We start from the raw sequence: 26,350 nt of genomic DNA on the forward strand, positions 1-26,350 counted from the left end.
TTGTAAGTTAGCCTTCACGAATTTCTACACATGAGAAAAGGTTTTGTTTTCGACATCTCTAGACTTACATTGTGCCCTTAGTCTGCACATTGAGTGCTGAAGCTGTCAAGGTTATCAAAACAGGTTATCTGTTTTGTGACATGTTCGAGTAACGCTTTCTAGACACAACAATTTGGCAGCTGTGAGCCAACTACGATTCTGGCGTCCTTATTATCATACACTTGCCATGATTTCAGACACTTGGAAGATTTTCAGTTTCCAGGGATGCAGAGAGCTTTGGCTGATCCTCTTACTGAGCGGAAAGGTAATGGGGTCCTCCAAGCAAGCTTAAGAAACTTTCTTTAGTTTATAATACATAGTTCCTATATAGGGAGGGTGTTGAACTAGGCACTATAGGACCTGTTTTCACCATCATTGTAATATGATTTCTCCTTTTGTATTTTATGGCATTGTAACCATGCTGACCATATCATTTCTAATCATATGTCTGCTTATGTAGGCTAAGATACTGCATATGAGAACACTATAAATCTTTTAACATTACTGTGTCTCTTATTTACTCCTGTTGTGGACTGGTATGAGAGTATAACGAAAGAGTGTTCTCACTTCGCACCATTCCTGAGTTCGTACTAAGTTGCATGTTCTAGGTTGTCTAATCATTGGTTACTTTGCTATAGGACGAAGAGCTAATGTGACACTGATGCCAGCTGGTTGGGGTTTTTCTAGGTACTGAGGTGAGTTTCTTGTACACCACAATTCACTGATGTCCTAGGTCTCTGTGCACAGTTCTGTGTTTGAGCAGGATCCTTGCAACAATCTCCTACCTGTCATCTAATCTCCAACTTCCCAGGATGTAGATCAACCCTATACGAGTAGAGTCTGGTCAAGTGATTCCAATGACCTTCAGTCCGTAAGGTGGCAGTAATTCCTGATATCCAGAATCTTTTGAAATGTGAATGGAGAGTTCTGGAAAGGGGTTGGTACCTACTTAGGACTCTTGCACAGGAAGAGACTGAGTTGCCACAAGTTCTAAAACTTGACCCTCTCTTCTCGAATCTGACTGGGATACCTTTTTTACTTACTGAAAATGTCACCTTGGCTAATCCTGTAGATAAGAAGGTAGAGGGGGCTCTTAGAAGGGCTCATGCAAGTCTCAGCCTCTGTTTACAATCTGAAATGTATGCGTTGTACACTTCCCCGGTCATTAGGTAATGATTTCCAATCTCTCTCCTCAGCAATCCAAGAAGGTGAGGATTGTTCAAAGTTATTGGGCTGCATGTAAGTCCAGGCAAAGACCCTTTCGGACCTCTATTTGTGACAACTGAATAGTCCAAACAGTGCCACAAAGTTTTAAGTGTTTAAAGAGTCTCATTTTTTCCAGACCCAGCGGCCTCGGAGCTGGTTAAGAAAAGGGCCCCAATTGCCTCCTTGCAAGAGAAAGGGGCCCTAATCAAGGTTCCTTCTCAGGAGAGGGCTTTATTTGCTACTCCTGGGGAGTCTTGGTCACGTAAGTCATCGGCGACTTTCGTATGATAGTAGACCTTTGTTTCCTGAACCAGTACATATGGATTATTAGCTTCAAAACAAAATAAAATGCACAGCAGGTGATTCTTTTGGTCTCTCCAGGTTTTTGTTTAAAGAAAGATCGATGTCCATGGATGGGGTTTCTCAGAAGCTCCTCAGATTTGCGGTTGGCCCACGCCACTGGCAGTTCTGAGTACTTTCCTTTGGCCTTAAGTCTTCTCCTCTGATTTTTGGGCACTATTCTGTGAAGCTCGAAGAAGTTCCTCAGCCCACAATAGATTGTAGAGAATGGATGTTATCTCACTAGACTGTATGTTTCCTAGTTACTTTAGGATGAAGAGTGAAAGGCACAGAGTGCATGTTTATGTGTACCCTTAATGAATGATTGTGCCCAATGTTACAGGGGGACTTTGGTGTTTCTCGTTTCACATTTTCCTCTGCAAGTTTTGTTCATGTGATCCTTAATGGAAGGATGAGTTAGGGTTTTTGTTGAGCCCATAATTAAAATCAAGGCACCATGACTGGCGCATTAAATAAGGGTTGAGCATCTACAGGACTGGTGCATCTATTCCACTACACATTCTATCATGTCTATGTTTATAGCTAGGTGCAGTGGAATTTCTGGTTCCCTATTCAGAGTGAGATCTTTATTCGAAATTCAGTATTCTAGTGACTCTATTGAGTCTTTATAGTTTCAGCTGCAATATGTCTGGCGTTCCATCAATTTAGCACTGATTAGACCTATATGGATTGGGCAAAGGTAGCACAATGGTGTGAGCAGCCCATTTGCATCTGGACAATTTCCATTTTAAGGTTTTGAACACAGGTAACGGCTATTTTTTTTTTTTTTACAAAGGCAATAGTTTTTCCTGTCATCTAAAGGCTAACTATGAGGTAGCAGTTCTGGTCTATCTTCATCTTTTATTAACATAATAAAGTGCAATAGTTATACTTTATTTCATGCTTTGAACTAAATTATTAAACATTTCACCCTTTATGTTAATCTCTCTTTGTTATGTGCAAGTGTGAATGGGCATAGCGACAGGTGTAGATGGCCACATATCCTTAGCAACACCTTGTACAATACTCTGTTTTTGTGTGATCTGGATAAAGCGGGAACCTTGAGTGGATTGAATATTCGTAAAAACCACTTCCCACTCTTACTAACAGCTTTATATTTATTAAATATGTAGTCAAATGTATTAAACATTACGTGTTTAATACTTTGAAATACTTTTTAATTCTTTTAAATAAAAGTTGAAGTATATTTTTCATTTAGGATCATTATCAACTATATATATATATATTTTTTTTAATTATCAAAATAAAATACATATAGATAATATTTTAGTTCCCTGCCTCCATTATTTTCTAGGTGAGTGAGATCTAGTTACTGCTAGTGGCATTGTGTAGTGCTTGACTTGCTCCAAGGCTAAGCTGGATTACATTTACACCTGTTTTAACACCTTTAGGGCTGAAGTAACGTTAGAAGTACTGTTTGTGAATAGCAATGGTATTACAACATTTTTCGTGTATGTTTATATTGCCCCTAAATACCTACCAGTTAGTAGTAAGGATTTCCAATTTTCCAGCCTCTACCCACTGTCCCTCTCGTAATTACTACTGAAAAGTACATCTATGTGTCTGGAGATCTTCACCACCATGGCGTTGCTCTCTGCTTCGAAAAGATAAGAGATGCAGAGGCAGAGGGCTCCGGGCAAAGGTTTGTAAATAAAAGTTTTAGTTCTGTTATGTTATGTTATATTAGTAGTGTTTTGTAAAGAGCTCATTCACCGGATAGGCTTCTTGCCGCTCGATCTAGGAAATGCCAGAGAGATGGATAGTTCAATTGTAAGCCTGACAGTACAATCAGGTTTTAAGCAGCTTTCTGAATTTAAGTAGGTCAGTAGTGGTAAACACACATTACAACGCATTTTTTACAACGCACTACCATTACAACGGAACTTTTACAACGCAAATACCATTACCACGCATTTATTTACAACGCATGTTTTTACAACGCAGGTACTTTTACAACGCATACCATTACAACGTAAGTATTGGTAAGTATATAATTATATTTAAAATGTTATATGTTAGGTTTTTTTTAAAGGGGTATTTTTAGGGTTTAGGGTCAGTTTTGGGTTTTTGGGTAAAGGGGTATTTTTAGGGTTTAGGGTCAGTTTTGGGTTTTTGGGTAAAGGGGTATTTTTAGGGTTCAGGGTCAGTTTTAGGTTTTTGGGTAAAGGGGTATTTTTAGGGTTCAGGGTCAGTTTTGGGTTTTTGGGTAATGGGGTATTTTTAGGGTTCAGGGTCAGTTTTGGGTTTTTGGGTAAAGGGGTATTTTTAGGGTTCAGGGTCAGTTTTCAGTTTTTGGGTAAAGGGGTATTTTTAGGGTTCAGGGTCAGTTTTCAGTTTTTGGGTAAAGGGGTATTTTTAGGGTTCAGGGTCAGTTTTCAGTTTTTTGGTAAAGGGGTATTTTTAGGGTTCAGGGTAAGTTTTCAGTTTTTGGGTAAAGGGGTATTTTTAGGGTTTAGGGTCAGTTTTGGGTTTTTGGGTAAAGGGGTATTTTTAGGGTTCAGGGTCAGTTTTGGGTTTTTGGGTAAAGGGTTATTTTTAGGGTTCAGGGTCAGTTTTCAGTTTTTGGGTAAAGGGTTATTTTTAGGGTTCAGGGTCAGTTTTCAGTTTTTGGGTAAAGGGTTATTTTTAGGGTTCAGGGTCAGTTTTCAGTTTTTGGGTAAAGGGGTATTTTTAGGGTTCAGGGTCAGTTTTCAGTTTTTGGGTAAAGGGGTATTTTTAGGGTTTAGGGTCAGTTTTCAGTTTTTGGGTAAAGGGGTATTTTTAGGGTTTAGGGTCAGTTTTGGGTTTTTGGGTAAAGGGGTATTTTTAGGGTTCAGGGTCAGTTTTGGGTTTTTGGGTAAAGGGGTATTTTTAGGGTTCAGGGTCAGTTTTGGGTTTTTGGGTAAAGGGGTACAGGGTAAAAATAAAATAAAATTAAATTTAAATTAAATTAATTAAATGAAATTAAATTAAATTAAATTAAATTAAATACAATTACATTACATTATATTAATTTTAAATAATATACAATTAAAAAAAATATATATACTTACCAATACTTACGTTGTAATGGTATGCGTTGTAAAGGTACCTGCGTTGTAAAAAAATGCGTTGTAAATACATGCGTGGTAATAGTATTGGCGTTGTAAAAGTCCCGTTGTAACGGTATGCGTTGTAAAAACATGCGTTTTAACGTCATATATCCGTCAGTAGTAGACCTAATTTTCAGAGGGATGGAATTCCATAGCTTAGGGGTCAGGGTAGCAATCCTGGCACCTCCTTGTTGCTTTAAGTGGGGATTGATAGTAGCTGAAGGTGAACTGATTGAAGATTTGTGAGTGGGTGTATCTAGAAGTAAGACTATTTATGAATCCAGGGCCCTGACCATGCAGTGACTTGAATACTAAGCAACAAATCTTAAAAGCACAGCGTTGGGGCATAGGAAGCCAGTGCAATTCCCTCAAAAGGGAGGAAGCATGATGCCAGCTAGGTTGTCGTTATATAAGTCTGGCTGCCTGGTTCTGGACTATCTGCAGCCGTTTCATAAGACCAGCTGGTAATCCAAGGTCAATTGCATTAGAATAGTCAAGCCGCGAAAGAACCATGGCCATTACAACCTGTACCAGCACGGCTTGGGTCAGCAGTCTGCTTATCTTTCTGATTTTACGTAGCTGGTGAGCACACGAAGATATAACAGAACCCACTTGCCCTTTTAGGGACTAGGGAAGTACTACTCTAGTACTACATTAAGTGTTACACAATTCAGTTTTTGAATAGGCCCGTTGTTTAGAGTTTCCCTTTATACAGAAAAGTGGTCAACACTCATTCAAATTAACATTTCCTCCTCTGGAATAAGAATCTTTTTCAAATAGTATATATAAAAATAAAGTTAATTGATAATTTACCTAGAATAATATTATTATGTGAGGTGCAATGTGTAATATGGCAATCATTGAGTTTATAAAGTTGGTCCTCTATTACACATGACATGAATGTTTTATTTTTAGATAACATGTAGTCAGCCAAATAGTGGATAACTCAAACTGGTGTGAAGTCACTGTCCCACAGAAGCATAGTGCATCAATAACAGTCAAGTACTACAATATAAAGAAAAGTCACACATATTGCTCTAACGTAGATGATTTCTGTGAATAAACTGAAAGCAAGAAAAGCCTGTGGGCAATAGTTTATACAGTGTCCCATGTGTACAAAGGGCGACCATTTTTTGTTCCCCTGGGGCTCCTTATAATTACAGAAGGGGTCTCAAATGCTTGCATGTCCCCTACTGCAATATGGATCATTTTAAAGCTACATGTGTGCCGGTATGATCCCATGAAGGCCTTCTTTTGTTTCCATGGGAGGTTGCCCCATGCAAATGAGGAAATCCTTTGCCTTTGTACCCTCACCATATTGTAGATGAGGGTGCAGAGGCAAAGAGGTCATCAGAAGGTGAACAGACTGTTCACCAGCTGGAGGTTGAGAACATTCTACGCACCCCACAAGGACGTCCTTTAGACGGGGGTCTCAGTGACACAAAAAATCCCCTCCTGCAGGAAGGTACAGTCACTAAACCTGCCATCACAAGGATCCATATTCCCACTTTGAAAGTGAGACTGGATAACTACAGACAGTGAAAGGCAGACCGAGGACTTAAAATAACCAGTAAGTCTTTCACTAAAATGCCAAACAGCACATTTGCTGTGATAGGGTGCACTGTCCAGGTCTTAGCCTAGTGCAGCATATCTGTATTTCAACCCCTCAAGACATCATTAAGCAAGGAAATATCTTAGAAGATGCAGTGGATTGGGGTGGCAATATTTTGGGTGGCTGAATACATAGAGATACCGATTCTTCGAATATATTTGAGTAGCAGTAATGTGTGTACAATTGTGTATGTGTGGTTTGCAGCAAAATAGTTTATCTGTACAAACATAGGTAAATGACAAGGTAATCCCCTGTTATGAAGTTGCACAGCATACAATAGCAACATTTATTCCAGGCTCTGTTAGTTTCACTTGACCTTTTTTTCAAAGTTACTGTATATGACAAACTGAAAATAATATTTTTGACTGTGGAGTAAAATGAAATCATAAGTGAACTGTGAACATGTAACGTTTAACCCATTCCGTGCGTTTGTCAGTCAACGGCCGTCGCAAGCACTACCTCTGTAGTGCTGCGCACGTCCGTTGGCCGACACGGCCCCGCCCACTCCACTAAACTGCCGCACCGCAGCGGAATTGCTGCCGCGGCTAAGCGGTTAAAGGAACCCATAAAACATTGTGATCAATGAATCCTTAAGGTGCAGGGTTCTCAAAATATAGCCCTGCTTGCCTCCTGCCCCTGCTTGTCTCCTGGACAACAATCACCACATCATGACCCTTCCTTTAGAAGATACATTTATTTTGAAAGGGCCTCAAATCTTTCCCCCCTAGAAACTATATTCTCAGTGGTTGCATGCTGCATGGATGCTTCTATATCATGAAGAGAATGTCAAAAGTATTGCTGGCTGTTCACAATAATGCAACTCCTGCATACTTTCATGACTGTGGGGAACATACCATAAAATATTCCCTTCACAACACAAACCCCTGCTTGCGCAGTTGTTCTAAGTTACTCTATGAAATCTGACAGTTAGGTCTTACCCCTGATAATTTTGCCAAGTCAAGCTTGCCAAAATGTACGGGGAGGAAAAGAATGGTAAATACCTGTAAAAGCAGATTTTTGTGTGGTAGGCACAGAAATCTCAATTTTATGCCCTATTTTCATACGGAAACTCATGCCTGCCATTTTTATTCTATAAAATAAATTATGATTGTGATACCGTGTTATCTTTTTGTTATTGGATGGGATAGATAATGCACCCATAACAAAGGAATCGTTAACATGGCCTTAATATCATGTGGGTAGCTACTGCATTTGGGCTTGGACTTGCCTGGCACCCAGGAAAATCTACCAAACCTAGACATTTATGAAAACTAGACACCCAAAGAAGGTCAGGGATGTGTGACTTGTGTGAATACCACTACGTGTTAATACTCAGAATGCCCTGTAGACGTCAAACTTTGACTAGAATCACAGACTTTACTCACATTCCAGAGAGAGAAAGACTTACAATCTGTAGGGATAGACAAAATCCCAACCGCCAAACGTTCCCACATCTTCTAAGAACAACATTACCCCATCTGAGTAGTTGGACATATTGTCCTCAACAAGAATTGCCCCAAAATGCGAAACAAGAAAACATCAAGATGTTAGCTTATACATTGACCCATTCTGTTGATGTAGGTAGCTGAGGAATCTGAGCCCAAACTTGACTGACACCCAGGGAAACCCAAACACCTAGGTAGTCTATGGTGGTGTGACATGAATGTTTAGCACTACATTTTCTTATCAATGAGGCATCGCAAACATTAAACTTTGGCCACAACCACAGATTTTCCTCAATGTTCTGTGAATGAAAGTTCCAGAATCTGTAGGGATCTACAAAATTCCTACCACCCTGCATCCCAACAGCATCCCAGTTGTGAGGCTGACACTATCGCTGGCAACAGGTAAGGGTTCAAAACCAACAAGGAAGCATCAAGAATTTACCTTCCAAATTGATTCACTCTGGTTATGTGGGTAGCTGCAGTATTTGGGCCTGAACTTGGCTGTCGCTCAGGGAGCCTACCAAGCCTAGGCCTTACTGAATCCTAGATATCTAGGTGAGTCCAGGGTGGTGTGATTGCATGGATTCCACTATGCAATCTAACACAGAATGACCAGCACACTTCAAACATTGGCTAGAATCACAGATTCTGGAACGTGCAGGGATTCACAACATTCCTACTACCGAGGGTTCTCTCCACAGAGGGGCAGAAAGACTGTCAGGACATAAGAGGTGGGGAAATGGACAGCCTCCACCATATTTAAAAAGATATCCTTGGCATCCAATGGACTTTCTGCTGTGGGGGCTGATTGGGGTACAGACCGATGGGACCTTTAATAGTGGGGATCATGCCAAATGCCTGGAGGGACACTCCTACCTCATTCCTCTTTATAAATGTAATCCTCAGTGTTGTATAGTAGGCTTTTTGCCCCCTTCCTCCAGGGAGTGGGGGCAGACATACTGCTGCGGCAATTGGTAGGTGGAGACACAGCCCACAGCCTGAGCAAACCACCCCAATTTAATTTGTTTAAAAATAAATACAGTTCCTCATGGCTAGTGGCCGTTTTGCCCCAATGTGAGGACAGATGCGGGGTAGTGTCCTAAATCGGCTCCTAAGTGGTGCAGAAAGACTGTTTATTTAGCGGTGGGAGTCTGGCCTAATGCAAGGGCAGGCTTTCCGCACTCCATTCTTTGTTTTGTAAACAAATCCCTGGTGTCTAGTGAGTTTTCGTATACCCCTAGTAACCCCCAATATGTTCCCTGGAGGTACATAAAGTCTGTTGGGGCATCGGCTGAGAGGGCATTCCCCAATACCAAGGTGGTCCATGGCCATCACATTATAAAAAAGATATATATATACATTTGTTGGTGGCTAGTGGGCATTTTACTCCTCAATAGTTAGAGCAGATTGGCGGCAAGCCCAATCATTTAGCCTTCTGATAATTGTAGTTTTACTGAATTATATGCAAGGATCTGGTAAACACTTCTAACATTAACCTTGTTTCTCTGCAAGTATAGGGAAGTTCAAAAGCTACAATACTAGAGATGAAATGGGGAAAATAAACATTTCCTTACCTCCCAGGTAATGACCAAATTATCAGGTTCTGATCCAACCCCTTTGACACCGGATGGATTTTTATCTGGTTCTAAAATGGAAATATCATCAACATTAATGGAATTACATTTAGAATAGCAAATACTAAGTGGGATATAAACTTCACGTATTCTCACAGTGGTGGGCTCTCAGGGAAAGTTCGAACTACCCTTACTTACGATAAAAACTGTATTTGACCTACTGGGCACTTGTAATGCCCATGAGAAGTAAGTCAGTGATAAGATTGCAATTTAACGACATATGAAAACAAATTTTATGTCACCAAACATCACATCTGTCACTATTACACTTGTCACTCATTTTCCAATGTCCTTTGGTGAAGTGTTGGTTTTTATATCCAATTTTATTAGACTTGATTTACTTTTGAGTATTTATATAAATGTCATTGTGAATTGCTATACCCACTAAAATGTGATGGTAGTGGGGTTGTTTATGTCAAAAATAAACAGGCAATGCATAAACAGTAGCAAGACTGGTCAGATTTGTTCTGATCTTCTAGGTCTTTGAATCAATGATGCCTAGCCTCAGCATGATCTACTTCCCATGCACTGAGTGGTACAGTAAGTGTGTGTCCCAGTGGAGCTCAATTAGAACAGACCAATCAGTACATTGTATTAATCAATAGTATCTAATCAAAGTCAGACACCACCATATAGTCTTTCCAACAATGGATGTGCTTTAATTGCATCATAGTATTTGAATTCATCAATTTATAAAGTGCAAAACAAATCCTAAGTGGATATATTCTGTAAGAAACAGGTGCACAGAGGAGTGAGATGATAGGTGCATGGGGAGGATTGTGGAAAAGGACAGTGGCGCGTACATATATACATCAATAAAATAATTGCAAACTATTCTGACAGTATTACTGTCCAATCATTAAATGGCAAGTCATAACACAGTTATAAACATTCCCTGCTGTATATGTCTGACAAAAATATAAACAGAAGTGTTGAAGTTTCGACACCAAAACGGAACAGTCAGTTTCGCGCATTGTGGGCGGGATCTTCATCAGGACAAAGGTCAGGGTAGGGGAGTGGGCACCAGTAGAAACATCTATATTGCTTCAGGCTGTAATTGAGAAAGTCTGGGCTTGTAGGCTCTCAGACTTCTTAGAGATGATCGAAGTACTAAAAAAGGAAAAGGGCCCAGGTTGATGAGTAACCTGTGTCTTCTGGCTGTTGGCAATAATGGTGAACAGCTAACCATGCATTGAGCAGCAGGAAGTATAGAAGAAATATGAGGGTGTGATCAATCAGCATAAACCAATGATTGAATGTCAATAAGTGTTAAGTGCACCAATAACACTACTGAACATGTGTCAAGTGAGACTGGTATGCCATGCAGTATCGTTAAGGGATTCCTGGTGTGCCTCCGAAGAAGGCCCGTTCATGGCAATGCTTATTGCATATTACTAGCTGGTTGGTCCTATTGGTGCTGTACAATAATCCCCACAATATCCTGTGCGAAATGATATAGTATGCATGATAGATGTTATTATCTAACTCAATGCCATCTATTCATCACCCTTAGAAGGATAAAGACTGAGCACTGCAAGACTTTGCATCTATCGCTTACCAGCTCCTGTGCACTCAGTAATGTTACTGTGATTGCTATTTAGCTAAAACTGTTCAACCTAATGAATCATGAAGCTAAATTCCCTTCAGTTAAAGAGTAGATTCCCGGTTTATACCATAAAACACGTATAGCTAATCAAACCTGGTAGAAGGTCGGCCTATAGAACACAGATAAAGAAATCTATAGAATAACAGTATCTGCTAGAACACAGATGTTTTTACATACCTGCTGATTTTGTAACATATGTTTCTGATAGTTCACTGGCTTGACTTCTTCCAATCTCATTAACAGCGATGACGCGGAAACTGTAGCTGACGAATGGGGACAATTTTAATACAGCTGTTGTCTGGGTTCCTGGGACTTCAGTCTGGTAATGCCAAATACCAGGTTCATGTAAACCATCTTCATACTCAATGATAAAACCTACCAAAGATATTATGTTTGGTACAATTTAATGGCTGGAAACTCTGACAGCTCCACAGACGGTTTACATTACAATGAGAGAAATAGAAATTATACAATCAGCTATAATTATTTGTAGGCATCAAAAAGCTTAATTGAAATTAAGTTTATAGTTAATGGATAGGTGTCCGTTGCAAACATGTAATTTATCAATTTAGCTGCAGGAAACAAAACAAGACAGCTGTTTTCCTTTCTGGATCTCATTCACCCTCATGTTTTGAGATAGATGGACGTTCAAGAGAGAGAATTAGCTTCCCCCAGTCACCTGTTAGTATTCGCAGATCGTGCACCCGGGCTCCTATTTGCTTTCCCAGGCTTCCTTCAATTTTGAGTACAGAGCACAGAGACAGGTATCAGCTGTTCTTGACCGCCATCATCTTTTTTAAGCTGAGTACGAAGGAGGCCCTGAACAGCGAAAAAATGTACCAGTAAGTTGTTTGCAAAATCTGGATGGAAGAAGCTGTCAGTTGTCCAGAGTCTCAGTCTCCATCCAAAAGAAGGAGGGTGTTGGGCTGTTTATGTACAGCATGCATGAGTTGGTAGAGTTTTGTGAAGAGAGAGACATCGCAGTGAATGAGTCAGACACCCAGTCCAAGCTTAGGGATAACTTAATCCAATGGCAGAAGGAGGACTGGGAACGTGAGCGCAGTGAGGAAGAGAGGGCCCGGGCTGCACGCCATGAGGGTGGTGGGTCTGAGGGGAGCCCTGAAGAGTCTGAAGAGGAGGAAGAGGATGACAGTGCATGGACGTCAGTAGACAGTGAAGACCCCATAGATAGGGAGTCCCTTGATGGGTCCAGTGTCCGGTGCAGCACCCCATCCCTTTCCTGTCCCCAGAGGAGGGGGTAGATAGGAGGGAAGAAAGGGAGCACCAGTGGCTTTGGAGAAGCTCAGGTTAGAGCATGCCAAGGAGATAGCGCAGCTGGGTGTGCAGGAGAAAATAGCTCTGGAGGGTAGATTATCCCCTGAGCGCAGTTATAGTTTTCTGGATTCCCCAGGGAGGCTTGAGTCCAGTAGTGGCAGCAATATAGAGTTCAGTGCAGGAAGTTCCATTCCCAGTTCCCAAAGAATAGTACCTTGTTCCCGAGAGGACCTCTACAGGTTGAAGTTCAGGGGCAGTAGGACACTGCCTCACCAGGATTGGGGGGATTTTGCGGATGATTGTCGTGATACACTGCTTGATTTGATAGAGGTTCATGAGGAACCTGATTTTGATGCACTGCTTAACCTAGTTATCAGAGAGCACATGCTCAATTGTTTTGTGCCGGAGTTGCGCCAACGCCTGTTGAGGTGTGACTACTTTTGACCTTGGGACATTGCAAAGGAAGCAGACCGCTGGGAAAGTGCCAGAGGTTCTGAAGAGTCATTGGTGAGTGATCTCAAAAGTAGTGGTTCAGGTATCTTCCAGCCCACAGTGGTGGAAGAGGTTCAGAGTAGCCCAGCTAGGTCCCAGTGTAGCGAGAGGGGTGTAGGGGCTCACGTCTTGTCTCAGTGGAGTAGGAGGGAGTGTGGGACTGAGGGTTCCCAGGTGCCCGAAACCCAGTCTCGGAACTTGGATGGTTTCTTAAAGGAACACCAGGTTGGGGGCCTAGGCTGTCATGTTAGCCCATTTGAGGAGGATCTCCTAGTGTCTAGAGAACCTGGAGCGTCTGTAAATAGTGCTCCCGTAGTTCTAGTGTCCGGCAGTGCCACTCCAGTTGGGAGGGCACAGAAGTCCGAAGTGAGGAGTGAATGGGGGATGGGTTCCCCAGTGGAAGAACCAGTGGGTCAGGGACTAGCCAGTTGGGCTACGTTCCCTTGGAGTGACCATGGTGACACCACTTCTGTTCTGGGGGATCTTCGCGCACTGTCAGATGGACAGTGGACGGGAGATCTGCGCCAGACAGACATTCACACAACATATGAGTCATGTGTTAGCCTCAGGGGGATGGTGTGTGAGTCCCCAGAAGTCCTGGAGTGCCAGGCAAGTATTCCGCCAAAGGTTTTAGACCAGAGGTTGGGAGTCCAGGTTCATGATCTGCCTGACCTAGAGGGAAGGACGTCTGTAACCAGTGTCCTGACCGGTTCATCTTCCAGGGGTACCACTCCAGTTGGGAGGGTGCAGAACTCTGGTAGGGGGTGTAGAGGGTGGGAGAGCCTGCCTCTGACCCCGGTGCAACCTGAGGGGTTAAACCCTAGGTTGGGAGACTGGTGTTCTAAGGGTACCTCTCAAAGGAAGAGGAACCCTAGAAGGAGAGGTAGAGGGAGGAGAGCCTCCCCGGTGACTTTTGGTCCGCCTGAGGGTGTAGACCCTAGGCTTGAGAATCAGTGGCAGTCTAGCCCTGTCCTGCAGAGAGGAAGAGTGGAGAATGGCTACTATGTGCAAGGGGTTACTACCCGCGGGCCTGCGAATTGGCAAGGACCAGTGGCACCTGGGTGGCCCAGGTCCTGGTCCTGGCCGTGGACAGCTTGGGAGTACCAGTGGGGTCGCCCAGTTGTTCCAGACAGTGTTTTTAGAAGGAACCACATGGGTTCACCGTGGCCTAGAACCGAAGGGTGTCCCAGCAGTTGCGGGCCCGCGTCCGTGTTCTATCGCCCAAAGCAGGGAAGCCCATCACGGTGGTGATTGGTCTGCCCTGCGTTTTGCCTGGAAGGGGGTTGTGTTGGACTTGGCCCTTCTGGCAGGTTCACCCATAAACTTTTTGCTTTTAGAAGTGACTTGGTGTTGGTTGTTTTTGGCTTCTGCGCACTTTTACTGTGACCCAGTGTAAAGTGCGCGCTCTCTCTGAGTGCATGTTGTGAGATTGGCCTACCCTCCCATAGGAATGCATGGGGAATATGTGTGTCCATGGTAGTTCCTGATGCGTGGGGAGTGCAGGCTCGAGTTTGGTATGTGCGGACTTGTGAGATTAAATGCTGCACGATGATGTGTGCGGCTTTAATGTGTCTAGTGTGGAAGTGCCACTTCCTGAAGTTGGCATGTCTGTCTAGTAAATGTGAATTCCCTGTCTGGCTTGCGATTGGCTGAGACTGGCTGGTGTGCCTGGCTCTATGAGTCAGGATGGGTCTTCCCCGGTGGTGAGTGGAAAGATCTGCATATTAATGTGAGGGAGGGGTGCACCTGGGACCTGAATAGGGCTGGGCTGTCCCCTCACAATGCTGACAATGACTGATGACCCTAGCCTGACTAGTGAATAGGAAGAGTGGCTGAGCACAACAGAGTGCTCCAGAACTAGCTGCGACTGGTTTTTAACTTCACCCTGAAGCCTAAACAAAGGGATTTGGTGTATAAAAGAGGGGCGGTGACCCCATGTAAATGTTCTTTCCCTGGATCCTATCTTGAGGGGGGGCCTGCTGCTGCTGGGCGCCAGGAGGAACGCCACTGGGACAGCCTCCCTGCCTGGAGGGCCCTGTGAGCTGGACCCTGGGCACCAGCCTTTGCCCCCCCTGCCTACCTTCCTAAAGGACTTGCCCTGGACTTGGGTCTTTGGTTCCTGTAGCGCCTGGGGGCGCTGTGCTGATTTCCCTGGGTGGCCCTGAAAGAGAGAATCTCCTGTTGAGGGATTCCCCCATGAGGGTAGTTGTTTGCAACGCGGGTGCCTACCCCGCCTATTTGCCACTTTTGGGCTCCTTGATTTTCGCGGGTGCCTATGTAAGTCGGGCAGGGCATAACATACCCTTTGCCAGGTGTCATGAGGCTGGCAGTAAATACCCACCTTCAGGCAAGGCACATGGCAAAAAATACAGCCTCAACATTGGACAAGACGGGGGATGTGGCACAACATACCTTTCAATTTATGTACAATTTAAGAGGGTGGGGGGGTTGACAAAACCCTGGACCCTTGGGCAGGGCAGAGACCACAAATTACACTTCACTCTTGGGTAAAGCAAGGGAGCTATCACAGATGAGCCTTAAATCCAGCCATGGGCAAGTGTGAAAGGGAGCTGAAGAACCGGGTTATTTAATACCCAGCGGCGCCAGGGGCACGGCCAAAGTCTTCGGGTTCCACCTGTCTTAGAATACAGAGACACGGAAACTTCTTGGTGGCGTCAAAGATCACATTTATTGGCTGCAGCCAGTAACAGAAGTCCTAGAAATCATCACGGTATGAGTTCTCAGGAGACTGCTCAATTTTACACAGCAAGTCATCCCTTTTTATGCCAAAAATCACATTCCAGACAAATACCTAACATTTACAAACTGTCCAATCACATGTATCCACACCAGAGGTATCGCATGACGGTAAAACACACTTTTCAGTTGCCCAGCCCATGATCAATCATCGGTCAAGCCCAACATTCTTCTTTAGACAGGTCGAACGAACCCATAATAAAAAAGGCCACAACCCAATCATAAATAGACCATAAAGAAAGGAGCAGAAACAGGTGAGAGTAGGATAAGGCATATTTGTGTGCAATAAAACTTTATGATTTCCTGTGCTCTGATCCTTAATCTTGATCAGCTAAAGGGCAGGAACTGGTTTAACAAGGTAAGCTTCAGGCAACAGGGTCAGTTCACTCAGGTCAAACAGGAGTCAGCACGAACTGGAGCTAAGGTGTACATAGTTCAGCCACAGTCATCGGCCTATGTGAGGGCAACCACAAAATGGCTGCCATACACAAAATGGAACCCAAGGGTTCAGAACGAAATCCCTAAATACGTAGTGAATCCATCGGTCTAATGTGATGAAAACACTCATACTTGCCGCACTAACTAGTTACGGTTCGCTAATACCAAATTCGTAACGAAACCATGACCTTTATGAAACGGGTTCAGGATTCACAGAACCTCAGAGCATTACAACATGGTTGCCTAACTATATACTATAACTAAATATGTCATATTTCACCAGTTGACATAATAAAGGAAATGCTTTATTGAACCCTTTTTATCAGGCTTGGTGACTTCTCCCACAGAAACAAATTAAAAAAAAATGGAGAAATTAAGTTTGGTATGGACGTCAATATTGGCTAGAAAACAAAAACCTAAAAACATGTGAAATTCTAAAGTTCAGTTGTTAATGTAACCATAATACTACCATACACGTTTTACAACTCCAGATATTTCCCACATAAAACACCACACAACATAACTCTAGAATACCACTAATCAGATCAGTAATAATTACACTTAGAACCCCACTTTTAAAAAGAAAAGAAATGTGGAACGTCATCATACAATAACTAAAGTGCACTCACACAGTAGCATGTAAGGAACATTGTTTAAAGTAGCATTACAACACCTTATTATAACACAAAACCAAATGTTTAAGTCTTTAAAAAAAGAAAATGAAATGTTCAAGCCCTCAATGTCAGACACTTTTATAGTAATACAAACATTTAACACCAACACATACATACATACATGCAGACTCTTTTTATTTTTACATCTCATTGCCACAGTTCACCCATGATGGAAGGGGTGGTACTTAAGGGTGCAGTAGTACTTTAGATTTTGAATTTTGCATCTTTTTAGGTTTTGTGTTGTAGCAGTATTGGTGTTAACTATAACAGCTCCGTTCTTTAATTTTTCCACTGAATTAAAGCTTGAACTTCGCATTACTCTTTGAACTTAGAAGAACATGATATTTTGAAATGCGGCAAAGATTAACACATTATTCTTAGAGTTATTTGGTTCATGGATTGTCCTGAAACAACCATAGATAATTTCTAATAGTTTTCATTGGAGGCAGTGGGCAGATTTCATTTACAGCCTGACATAGTACATTAATTCTACCAAAGAATTATATTTTGACAGACCCCTTGGATTGTAGTCGAACATGTAAGACACCACTTTATTTATTCTATTTAGCAGATAAATACACACTTGTAATTGGGCTGTTGTTGTCGGCTCCAGGTATCCATGAAAGCTGCACACTTCTTTCTTCATGTCCTGTCAACTCTAAGTCAAAAGGCTGGTTTGGACGATCTGCAAGTGACACATACATATAGTAAACAAATAATTAAACATTCAAGTAGATTGCACCATAAAATAAGGCACCTTTGCATATTTTTCTGCAAAACAAAATCTGAAGCATAGTAAGAAAAAAAAATACAATAAGTCTTATGAATATTGTACAGTTTGAATGTGCATGCAAATAAAAAATGAATGCATAGTATGATAATGCAGGGAATTCACTGCATCCATGCATATGTCAATGAAAATGAAGCTTCCATAATTCATGAAAAAGGAAATTATAAAGTGTTGTTTACCTCTACAAAAGTGTATTACTAAGGATCTTGAGTGACTAACTAACTCAAACTTAGCTTCCTATAAGAAATCAAAAACATAGTGGAAACATGCTGAAACTGTTTCAGAATTCAATGGGTATAAGGCAATTGGAGTCTGATTTCTTTGTTCCACATTACTGTAGAGCGTGATGGCATGGTATATTCTGTTCCAAGTATTTTCTAAAACTATAGAGTCATACATGCGTTTTGTAACTAGGGAACCTTACATACTTGCTTAAAGTATTTTGAGATGTCCTTAATGAATTAGGAATTATGTTGTGTACGAACAACGAGCTAAAAGACATTTACCAAGATTGACCATAAGATCAGTATTTTTGAAAAAAGTAATTACAGGAAAATGTCAGTGCCCAAGAAGATGTGCTTAGATCAATTAAGCAAACAACTGAATGAGAGTTGTGTGTGCCTTTCTGACCAACTCTAATAGCTTTATTATAGAATTTGTGAAAGCATGTTTCACTTTTGTTTATAATGAGACTACTGTAAATTCTCAGAACACAATGGTGGCCGTTTTATCACTCCTTAAACATCACAGTAGTTTATTAAAAACAACTGCTTTATGATAAGTGAAATGAATCCTTTACATGGTTGTGGCATGTTGCGGAAAATGTACAAAAGCTGCATGTGAATTTTCAACATGTTTTGAAACTGTGCTTTTTGGACGGTATAACTTAGTATTAGGTGATGTTGCAGAAAAGGAATACTGAACTAAAAGTGTGAACACTCTTCAATGAAAGTTTGCAAATTAGTTCTTAGGTGAAAATTACTGAGAATGACTAAATAATAAGCTATGGGATATAAGTAATCATATTATTAGAGAAATACTATGTGTATACTATTTCACTTACTAGCAGTTTATTATGGAAAACTTGCAAATCTTATGTAATCTCATGTTCCAAGATGCTGATTCTGGGATTTCAAAATACAAAACTCCAGTTCATAATAAGATTTTAAGCAGGATCATTTGTTCCTATCCTGTCCCTGGTTATTATGCATTTATTTTACTGACCAATTCATTATTGATGGTCATGCATGGAAAAACGTGATGTGCCTCATACCAGTGCAATCTGGGTTTTTATATGGAAACATGTGCTAAAAAATAAATTCGATCGACTTCAATTAAAATGGTTGGTTAAAAAAACATAGCAGTGGCCCGTTACACATTATTAGATGAAGAGAATTTTGTGACGTTTTCCCTCATACTTGTGCTATTGAAAAGCGAATTATAAAATTGGGTTTCTATTTCAGGTAGGACTCTTTTGTAAGATTTTATTAATTTATGAGGTTAGGGCTGTGAAAATGTTATTTTTTTATTATTATTTTTTTTATAGGGCGTTGCAATGCATGTCATCAAGTAACAACTGTAAGAATTACTAGCAGTGTAAAATGAAGTCCTGAATATGAATTCAGTGATTTTATAAAACTGTATTCTTCAAAAGAAAATTCCTTTTTAAAAGAATGTCCTGAAGAAGGTTGTTGATGAAACATAATTCACAAACCATTTTATTAATGTTTTTATTTGTAAAGTTTTACTGTTATAAAACTGATTTTTATTGTAGCATTTATAATGCTGCAACCTAGGTGATAACAGGTATTGTCTTTGTATAAATGTTAAGGTGTTGGATGAACGAGATACAAATGTTGGAGGGAAAATTTAAATAGAGAAATGATACTATAGTAGTATGTGTAACACACTTCAAATGTGGCTATTATGGATGAATACATATGGCATCCATGTTAATTCCAAACTTGCTGTATGATATAAAGTGACAATATGAAACCTCCTTCAATGTGAAATAATTTGTTTCAAACTAAAGTATTACTTTAGTAAGGGGTAAATAGAGTTTTCTAGTGTTTAGTATGTAACCCCTACCCATAACTGTAATTCGGGGTTAGCATTGCAATATTGTGTGATGTTTCCTTTGTCCTGTGTGTCCCTTAAATAATAAGCATAGTGGTCAGATTGGAAAATTTTGAACCAAAAAATGTCTTCAAAGATGAAATTCCTGGATGACCGTGGAATAAACTGAAACAGTTTACGTCAAATAAATTGGAGCAAAATGGCAAAATCTCTACAGCATAGGCAAAAATAAATATAACAAGCAAAAGACACACTGTATAGCTGCTCTGAAAAAAAAGAAGAGATGCTGCAAACTTTAATTGGTGAAAGTTACAAATGCACAGAGCAAACACACAAGTAGGCTTGGCAATTGTTTACCGTAAACCATAGGTGGAGTTGGGGTAGGAGCTGGAAAGGATATGAACACGAAGCATTTAGTAAATGTTAGTAGACAATTTAAATAGTGAATTATGATTAGACATGTTAAGTGATTATACTTGTTTCAGGCAACAGATAAAGTTAAAGTAGCTCCACCACTGCAGAGTATAGCTATTCATTCTCATCCTGCTCTCCCAAATAAATAAATATGGAAATTAGTACTGACTACACTAAATTCACACTATTTTTGACTATATGCATCTCTGAAAATGTCAGTGTTTGTAAATATTGCCTTTCCAGTCCTCCTAGAGCTGCATGTGGTACTCGACACTTCCAATGTCTGAAGCAAGGGAACTGGGATCTTGATGAGACACTATCTGCCTGCAGAAATGAGATATTTTCAAGTTTTTGTTGTACTAAAACTTGAGACCCACGGTCCACTAGACACATTAAGCCAAAGAGTTAGGATAATGATTGTTAAATGTATTATACTCAGTGGTCAAACATACTGTGACTGTAATTATCCAAAAAGTGTCCTAGGTGGTATAGGTGATGAGATGATTACACTCTCCCTAATCCCACCAATTTACTTCTTCAGACTAAAAATTATCTTGGACTATTATGATGATGTAATAAGCCTTTGGTCAGGGCATGGATGCTAGCAAAGATAACTTGAAAATGTATCTCCTTCCAAACATTAGTCAGAACCATATGTCATCACAGAATATTTTGCATTTATTGGCAGCAGCAAACATTGAATATATTGTATTTGTTATCAAAAAGATGTTGATTCTGATTTGCATTACCTTCCTGTAATGTTTCCCTACCACTAACTGCTTATGGATATCTCGGGAACCCAATACTTGCCCGAGATCTTTACATTGAGACTTCTCACTATATAATTTGCATTAAGAAGTAGTCTAAAATGTTGCTTACTATCATCTTTTGTTCACACAGGTATTACTTTATCCTGATTATGAGGAAAAGTATGAGCTACACAATGCTAAAGTTATGTATGGAAGTGCTAGATTTGCACAATTCACTTTTTTGTTAGTACATGAAATTTCGCAAATTTACATGAAATGGAAAGCTGTTATTTCGCACAATATATGAAATGTGTCAGTGTCATTTTATGACCTTAGGACACTCTTTGCATAAAAAGTGCAGTAAAAGTCAGCAAGAACAACAGTTGCCAGTGTTCTGTTGTTCCCACTCAGTCGCGGTGAGAAAGTGAATAGCAAATTTTGATAGCAAATGGTGCATACTTGTGTGAAGGGGCGTTAAAGTGTATTCGGGAATTTCACTTACTAGGTGCAACTCGAAATTTCCCACATTACTCAAATTATGCTAGGGTAATTAAAATATTGCCCAGGCCTAAAGTTATGCTGCTTTCATATTCACAATAAAGTGAGGGACATTTCTATAGTTGTTGAGGAGGGCATCAAAATAGCCATTTTGATGAAACAGAATGAATAGTTTAAAATATTCTAAAGTCACAGTTTTGCTCATTTATTTGTTGAAATGATTACAGAGAAAATGCCCTCAGAGTTCCTTTGTATACATATGCATTTCACATACAGGCCGAAGTATTCTTTTTTCGTGTTATTTCTGATGGCTTAATGGATCAGCCTTCTGGAAAACGGGCTTTATGTGTTTTAAAAAAACGGCAAAATCTGCTTATATGTTTTACATGCAAGAAGCAGTTATATGTTATGTTACTTTATTTCTTTTATAGCGCACCGCAACTCCAAAGGAGCATCCCGGACCTTTGGCAAAGAAAGGAACAGCAAAGAAAGCAACCACACAACAGATAAAAGAAATAAAAGGACTATTTCCTAAAAAGCCATGTCTTCAAGTCCTTTCTAAAAGCAAGAAGACAGGAGGCCGATCTCAGGGACAATGGTAGTTCGTTCCATGCCTTAGGTGTCAAATAGCGGAAAGATCGACCTCCCAAACGTGCACGACGAATTGCAGGGACAGTCAGCAAAGACAGACCCGATGATCTGAGAGTCCTGCTTGGCACATACCGGGAAAATCGTTTCCCAAGATATTTGGGGCCAATACCATGTATGGCCTTAAAGGCCACAGTCAGGCATTTAAAAAGGACTCGCTTGGAGATAGGTAGCCAATGAAGGGTGTTCAATAAGGCCGTGGCGCCAGCTCTCCTCGGGAGTCCAAAGATGGCACGGGCTGCCGAGTTTTGGACCACTTGCAAACGGGTCATGAGATATTTCGGTAGACCCAAAAAAAGAGCGTTTGCGTAGTCCAGTCGCGACCCGATTAGTGCCTGAACGACTGTCTTCCTGTGGTTGAGTGATAGTAGAGGAAGAAATTTCCTCAGCATCCGTAAGATGCCGAAGCATTTCCCAACAATGGACGAGATGTGAGGTCCAAAGGATAAGTCACAATCTACTATCACTCCCAAATTCTTGGCCTTGACAGCAACCTTATCAGGAGGAAACATATCCTGTGGCCACCAGGATTTCCAGTCTTGTTCCGGTGCGCAACCGAAAAAGAGCAACTCTGACTTATTTCTCTATACTATGGCCATCATTACGAGCTGAAAGGTATCCAAGTGAGTTAATTGGATACCATTACCATGTGAAAAATCGGACCATGGGTCCATTGATTATGACTTTCTTGTGGGTATCAAATTTACTATATGGATGTTAACCATATGCAAATCTTGGGTAAAAATCCCATGGGCTAAAACATGTAATCAAACTGAGCAAACTTTCCACATAAGACTGTGCTGTAATTTCATTTCACCTAACTTTTAATCAAGGCCTAAGTTCATTTAATTCACATTGCCAAAATTGCTTTAGAAATGATTTGTTTTTAAACTTGCTGCAAAGAATAGATGAGAAAAATGTTGTATCAATCCCCTTGATGGCCAAGGAAGATAAAGATTTGCTTCAATCTCAGTACTATATTTAAACATATACATTCATGAAGAAGCACAGAGGGTCTTAGTGTCAAGCCTCTACTGGGACTATTCTGTTTGAATGTCATTTACACTCTGTTTCCGTACATGACAGCATTTCGCTTACAGCATGGAGCAAGGATTCAGCCCACTTCACCATTTAACTCTTTTGTTCTGTGAGTGATGCCATTTTGTATAATCGCATGTGCATATCCACCTCAAACTGAGTGTGCTTCAGTGCCAGAGCTGGTGAGCCAGTCCTTTAGTTTTCCATTTTCTTCTTTTAGAGCTTCCTTATCAAGTATTTTTTTTTTAAAGTATACTACCATACCACAGACAGTGCTAATGGTCTGCTCACTTGCTTCTCGTTTAAGCAGCAGTGCGCTGCATCCCACGCACCCACTGCTTCTAAACCAGGCAGACATCTTGGAGCGGTATAGCCCAGAGTGTATCAATGTTTTTTGTTTTGTTTTTGATAACAGACTTTATTGGGTCTTACAAATTAAGTAATAGCAAATAATTGTATATGTATATTGCATAAAAGGCACCATTACATAATGCTTGATGATAACACACATTGCAGTTACATTCGTCACAGTATGCAGGTATAAGTCACCATTAGGTACGGCAGTAACATGACTTTGCAGATAACATGTCTGTTCATTGTTAATCGACCCTGTTGTGAACAATGAATACAATCCCTCCTCCATCCATCTGATGGGTGCAGCATTTAATCACGGAATTGAGAAAAGACCTGTTCTAACATTATAATTCACTTCCAGGCGTTTTGCGTGGATATACATTAGTAAACATTGTTTTACAATTCCAAGCTAGCCAATGCATTGCTTCTACACATGACAGACATGTTGGAACTGTATATCATACTTTGGTGTTATACATACTGTCAGCTAAAGTCCATGCAGGAGGGGCTGTGTGCAAAACGAAGTACAATATTAACAAGGCTACATACCAAGAACGCATCAAGCTATGAATATATGAAACCCTGCTTTTAAAGCTCTCTTGCTCAGTTGCAGAAACAATGAACACATTAATAAACATTCTACCTTGCCCTTTTTAAAACATATGCTTCCATCTTTTTAAAGCCATTTTAATAAATATATATATTTTTCAAATACCTGAAGTGTCTACACATTTTAGTACACTTTCTATCTTTCGTCATTTCTGAGGTTCACACAGAAAAGCAAAGAGTGATTACAGAAACTCGAACAAACATATTTCCAAACATGTGCATAAATACTTACCAACAACTGTAAGCACCGCACTGGCAGAGACAGCATCTAGGGTTGTGTTTGCTATGCATGTATAGGTCCCTTCGTCATCCTCTGTTACATTCATGATTGTCAAGTGGTTCTTTCCCACAATAAACCTATCAATAAATGTGAAGTAAACCCAAATGGCTCAGCAATACCAACATACAATGTAATTGTCCAAAGCACACATTTACTGTAAATCATGCTTTGCACATTAAGAAGATAGAGCACACTCATTAGATGCGTCTTAGTGACATATTTGCAAGCTCTATGTTCATATTAAAAAATGCATATTCGAAACAGGCCTAAAGATTTATATCAAAAGATATCCACCCCCAAAAATCTCAGAGGTTTGTATGTGAGAGGAGGGATAGATGTATGCACAGAAATCAGTAGTTATTCAAGGTATGGTGTGAAAATGTTTTCCATGGCATAGCAAGGCTATTAGGGCCCTAAACCAAGCAAGGAAAATTCTTCTACCCTTGGCTAGGCAGTAAAGGGCAGCCATAAATGGGTTGCTGGGCTCTGATGTCAAGGTGAATTCACTTATGGTTCTCGTGAAGAACTTGTAGTACTTGGAGCAACAGGGTCGAAACGTTGTGTTGGGACTGTCATCTGACTGTGAAATACCAAATACACCACAACGTAGTCACAAACCATGTGGCACCACACTTTCTGCATCACACTTACAAACACTCTTACTGATTTATGTAGTGCTCATTAATATTTGTATACGTGTATGTGTTTGTGAAGTTTGATATCTCTGCCACTGTGCAAAGCCAGCATAACTAGGTTTCCTTATACGTTGGTGCTAAGCATTGCTAGCCCTTAATTATGCGGATTGTTCTGATAAGTGATCCCACTGTAACCAATTTTATTTATATATTATTAAATACATATGTTCAACTGGGATAGCTCTGGTCTACTTAGGCTTTTCTAGAAGAATGTCATGTGACATTTTAAAATAAATGCTAGAGTTCACAAAAGGGTCATGTATGTTAGTTCAAAACGTGCAGAGTCAGAAGATTTACACAGAAGAAGTGGAGATTCCTGGAGTGGCACTGGGGGTGCACAGGTTACAGTGTGTTCTTACGTGGTGGGTGTGTTGGGCAGTTCAAAGATGATATGCAAGACGTCGAATTGAATTGAATTGTGGCAGCTGAACGACAATATAAAATGCTGTGCTAGGTTCATATATTTGTGCATTGCTTATGAACATATTATATTTTATTACATACTAAAAATCATATTGCATCAAACAGTCAGAATGCACAGAATGCCTGATGCACAATAACAAAATGGCCGTTAGAAAGAGCGAATTTCCGTCAAGCTATTGAAAATAGAGGAAGCCCAATATACCGTATTAATGGGGACAATGATGCTAAGTTTACAAATTCACATAGTTCAATGTTCAAAATCCACATTTTCACACGAGTATTGCCTAACTAGGGTAGTCATGACTTATTAGAATACAGATTCCATGTTACAATCATTTTACAAAGGAATATAACTGATGCGATACTGACCAAGTCAGCATATATTACATTTAAGCTCACTGCATTCATTTCACCACTTGTATTTGAATTTGGTTAAAACGCCTTTATTTATCATTTCTAGTAATGAAGAAAATTGCATGACACGAACAAAAACATACTGGTGCGCTGTAAGTTATGAGTTATTTCATATCATTACTGAGGGCAGGGAGTTTATTTGACACAACTGTGTCTCGTGAGCCCTGCTCCCTCCCAACCTGAACAATGATAATAATTAGTATAGCGCGCTTGGCATATTTGCATAGGATTTGTGTGGGCCCATCTCGAAACCTTAAACATGCACATAATTGGGCTGAGATACAAAAGAAAACAAAGTTCTGTACGGCGAGATATGGACCCGTGAAATAGCCCTAGAGACACAATGTGACGTGGAGAAACTGGAAATTAGACACATACCTCTCATCAGCTGGTAGCTCGTTGTTGTCCTTAAGCCATAGCACTGTCGGAGTTAATGTGGGATCATGCTTAACTTTGCACTCAAATACAACTCTGTCAAATCTTTGAATGACTCTGTACTCTGGTTGCTTGATAATCATTGTTGGATCTGAAATGTGAATTGTTCAGTTGACACCATTAGATATCTTTGTATAACTAAAACACTGCAAGAAGAATCAGCTTAAAATTGATAGTAAAGAAAGCTGAGGGGAAAGCTGTGAAGAACTGGCTTAGATTGGGCTCATCAGGACACTATGGTATAACAAACATCTTTCTCACACCGCCCCTCAGTCTGTGGGGAAGCCGGTGACTGGATGGGTCTGTAACTGCTGCTAT

At 40.5% G+C, this 26,350-nt stretch overlaps 1 protein-coding gene across 13 annotated transcripts in view; it reads right to left on the reverse strand.

Moving 5' to 3' along the window:
* NRCAM (neuronal cell adhesion molecule) overlaps window positions 1-26,350 on the reverse strand; it is a 219,790-nt gene that overhangs the window by 101,202 nt on the left and 92,238 nt on the right. For 8 of the 13 annotated variants that reach the window (XM_078674305.1, XM_078674308.1, XM_078674314.1 and 5 more), the window contains 6 exons: window positions 25,976-26,123; window positions 24,018-24,142; window positions 19,833-19,862; window positions 17,193-17,294; window positions 11,151-11,348; window positions 9,308-9,378 (listed from right to left, as the gene is read on the reverse strand). In XM_078674305.1, coding sequence (XP_078530431.1) covers window positions 9,308-9,378; window positions 11,151-11,348; window positions 17,193-17,294; window positions 19,833-19,862; window positions 24,018-24,142; window positions 25,976-26,123 — 674 coding nt within the window. The remainder of the gene's footprint in view (window positions 1-9,307; window positions 9,379-11,150; window positions 11,349-17,192; window positions 17,295-19,832; window positions 19,863-24,017; window positions 24,143-25,975; window positions 26,124-26,350) is intronic. The other 5 variants (XM_078674316.1, XM_078674310.1, XM_078674315.1 and 2 more) reach the window with 1 other exon arrangement.

This window comes from Lissotriton helveticus, chromosome 1_1 (assembly GCF_964261635.1).
Source record: "Lissotriton helveticus chromosome 1_1, aLisHel1.1, whole genome shotgun sequence".
Lineage (NCBI taxonomy): Eukaryota > Metazoa > Chordata > Amphibia > Caudata > Salamandridae > Lissotriton > Lissotriton helveticus.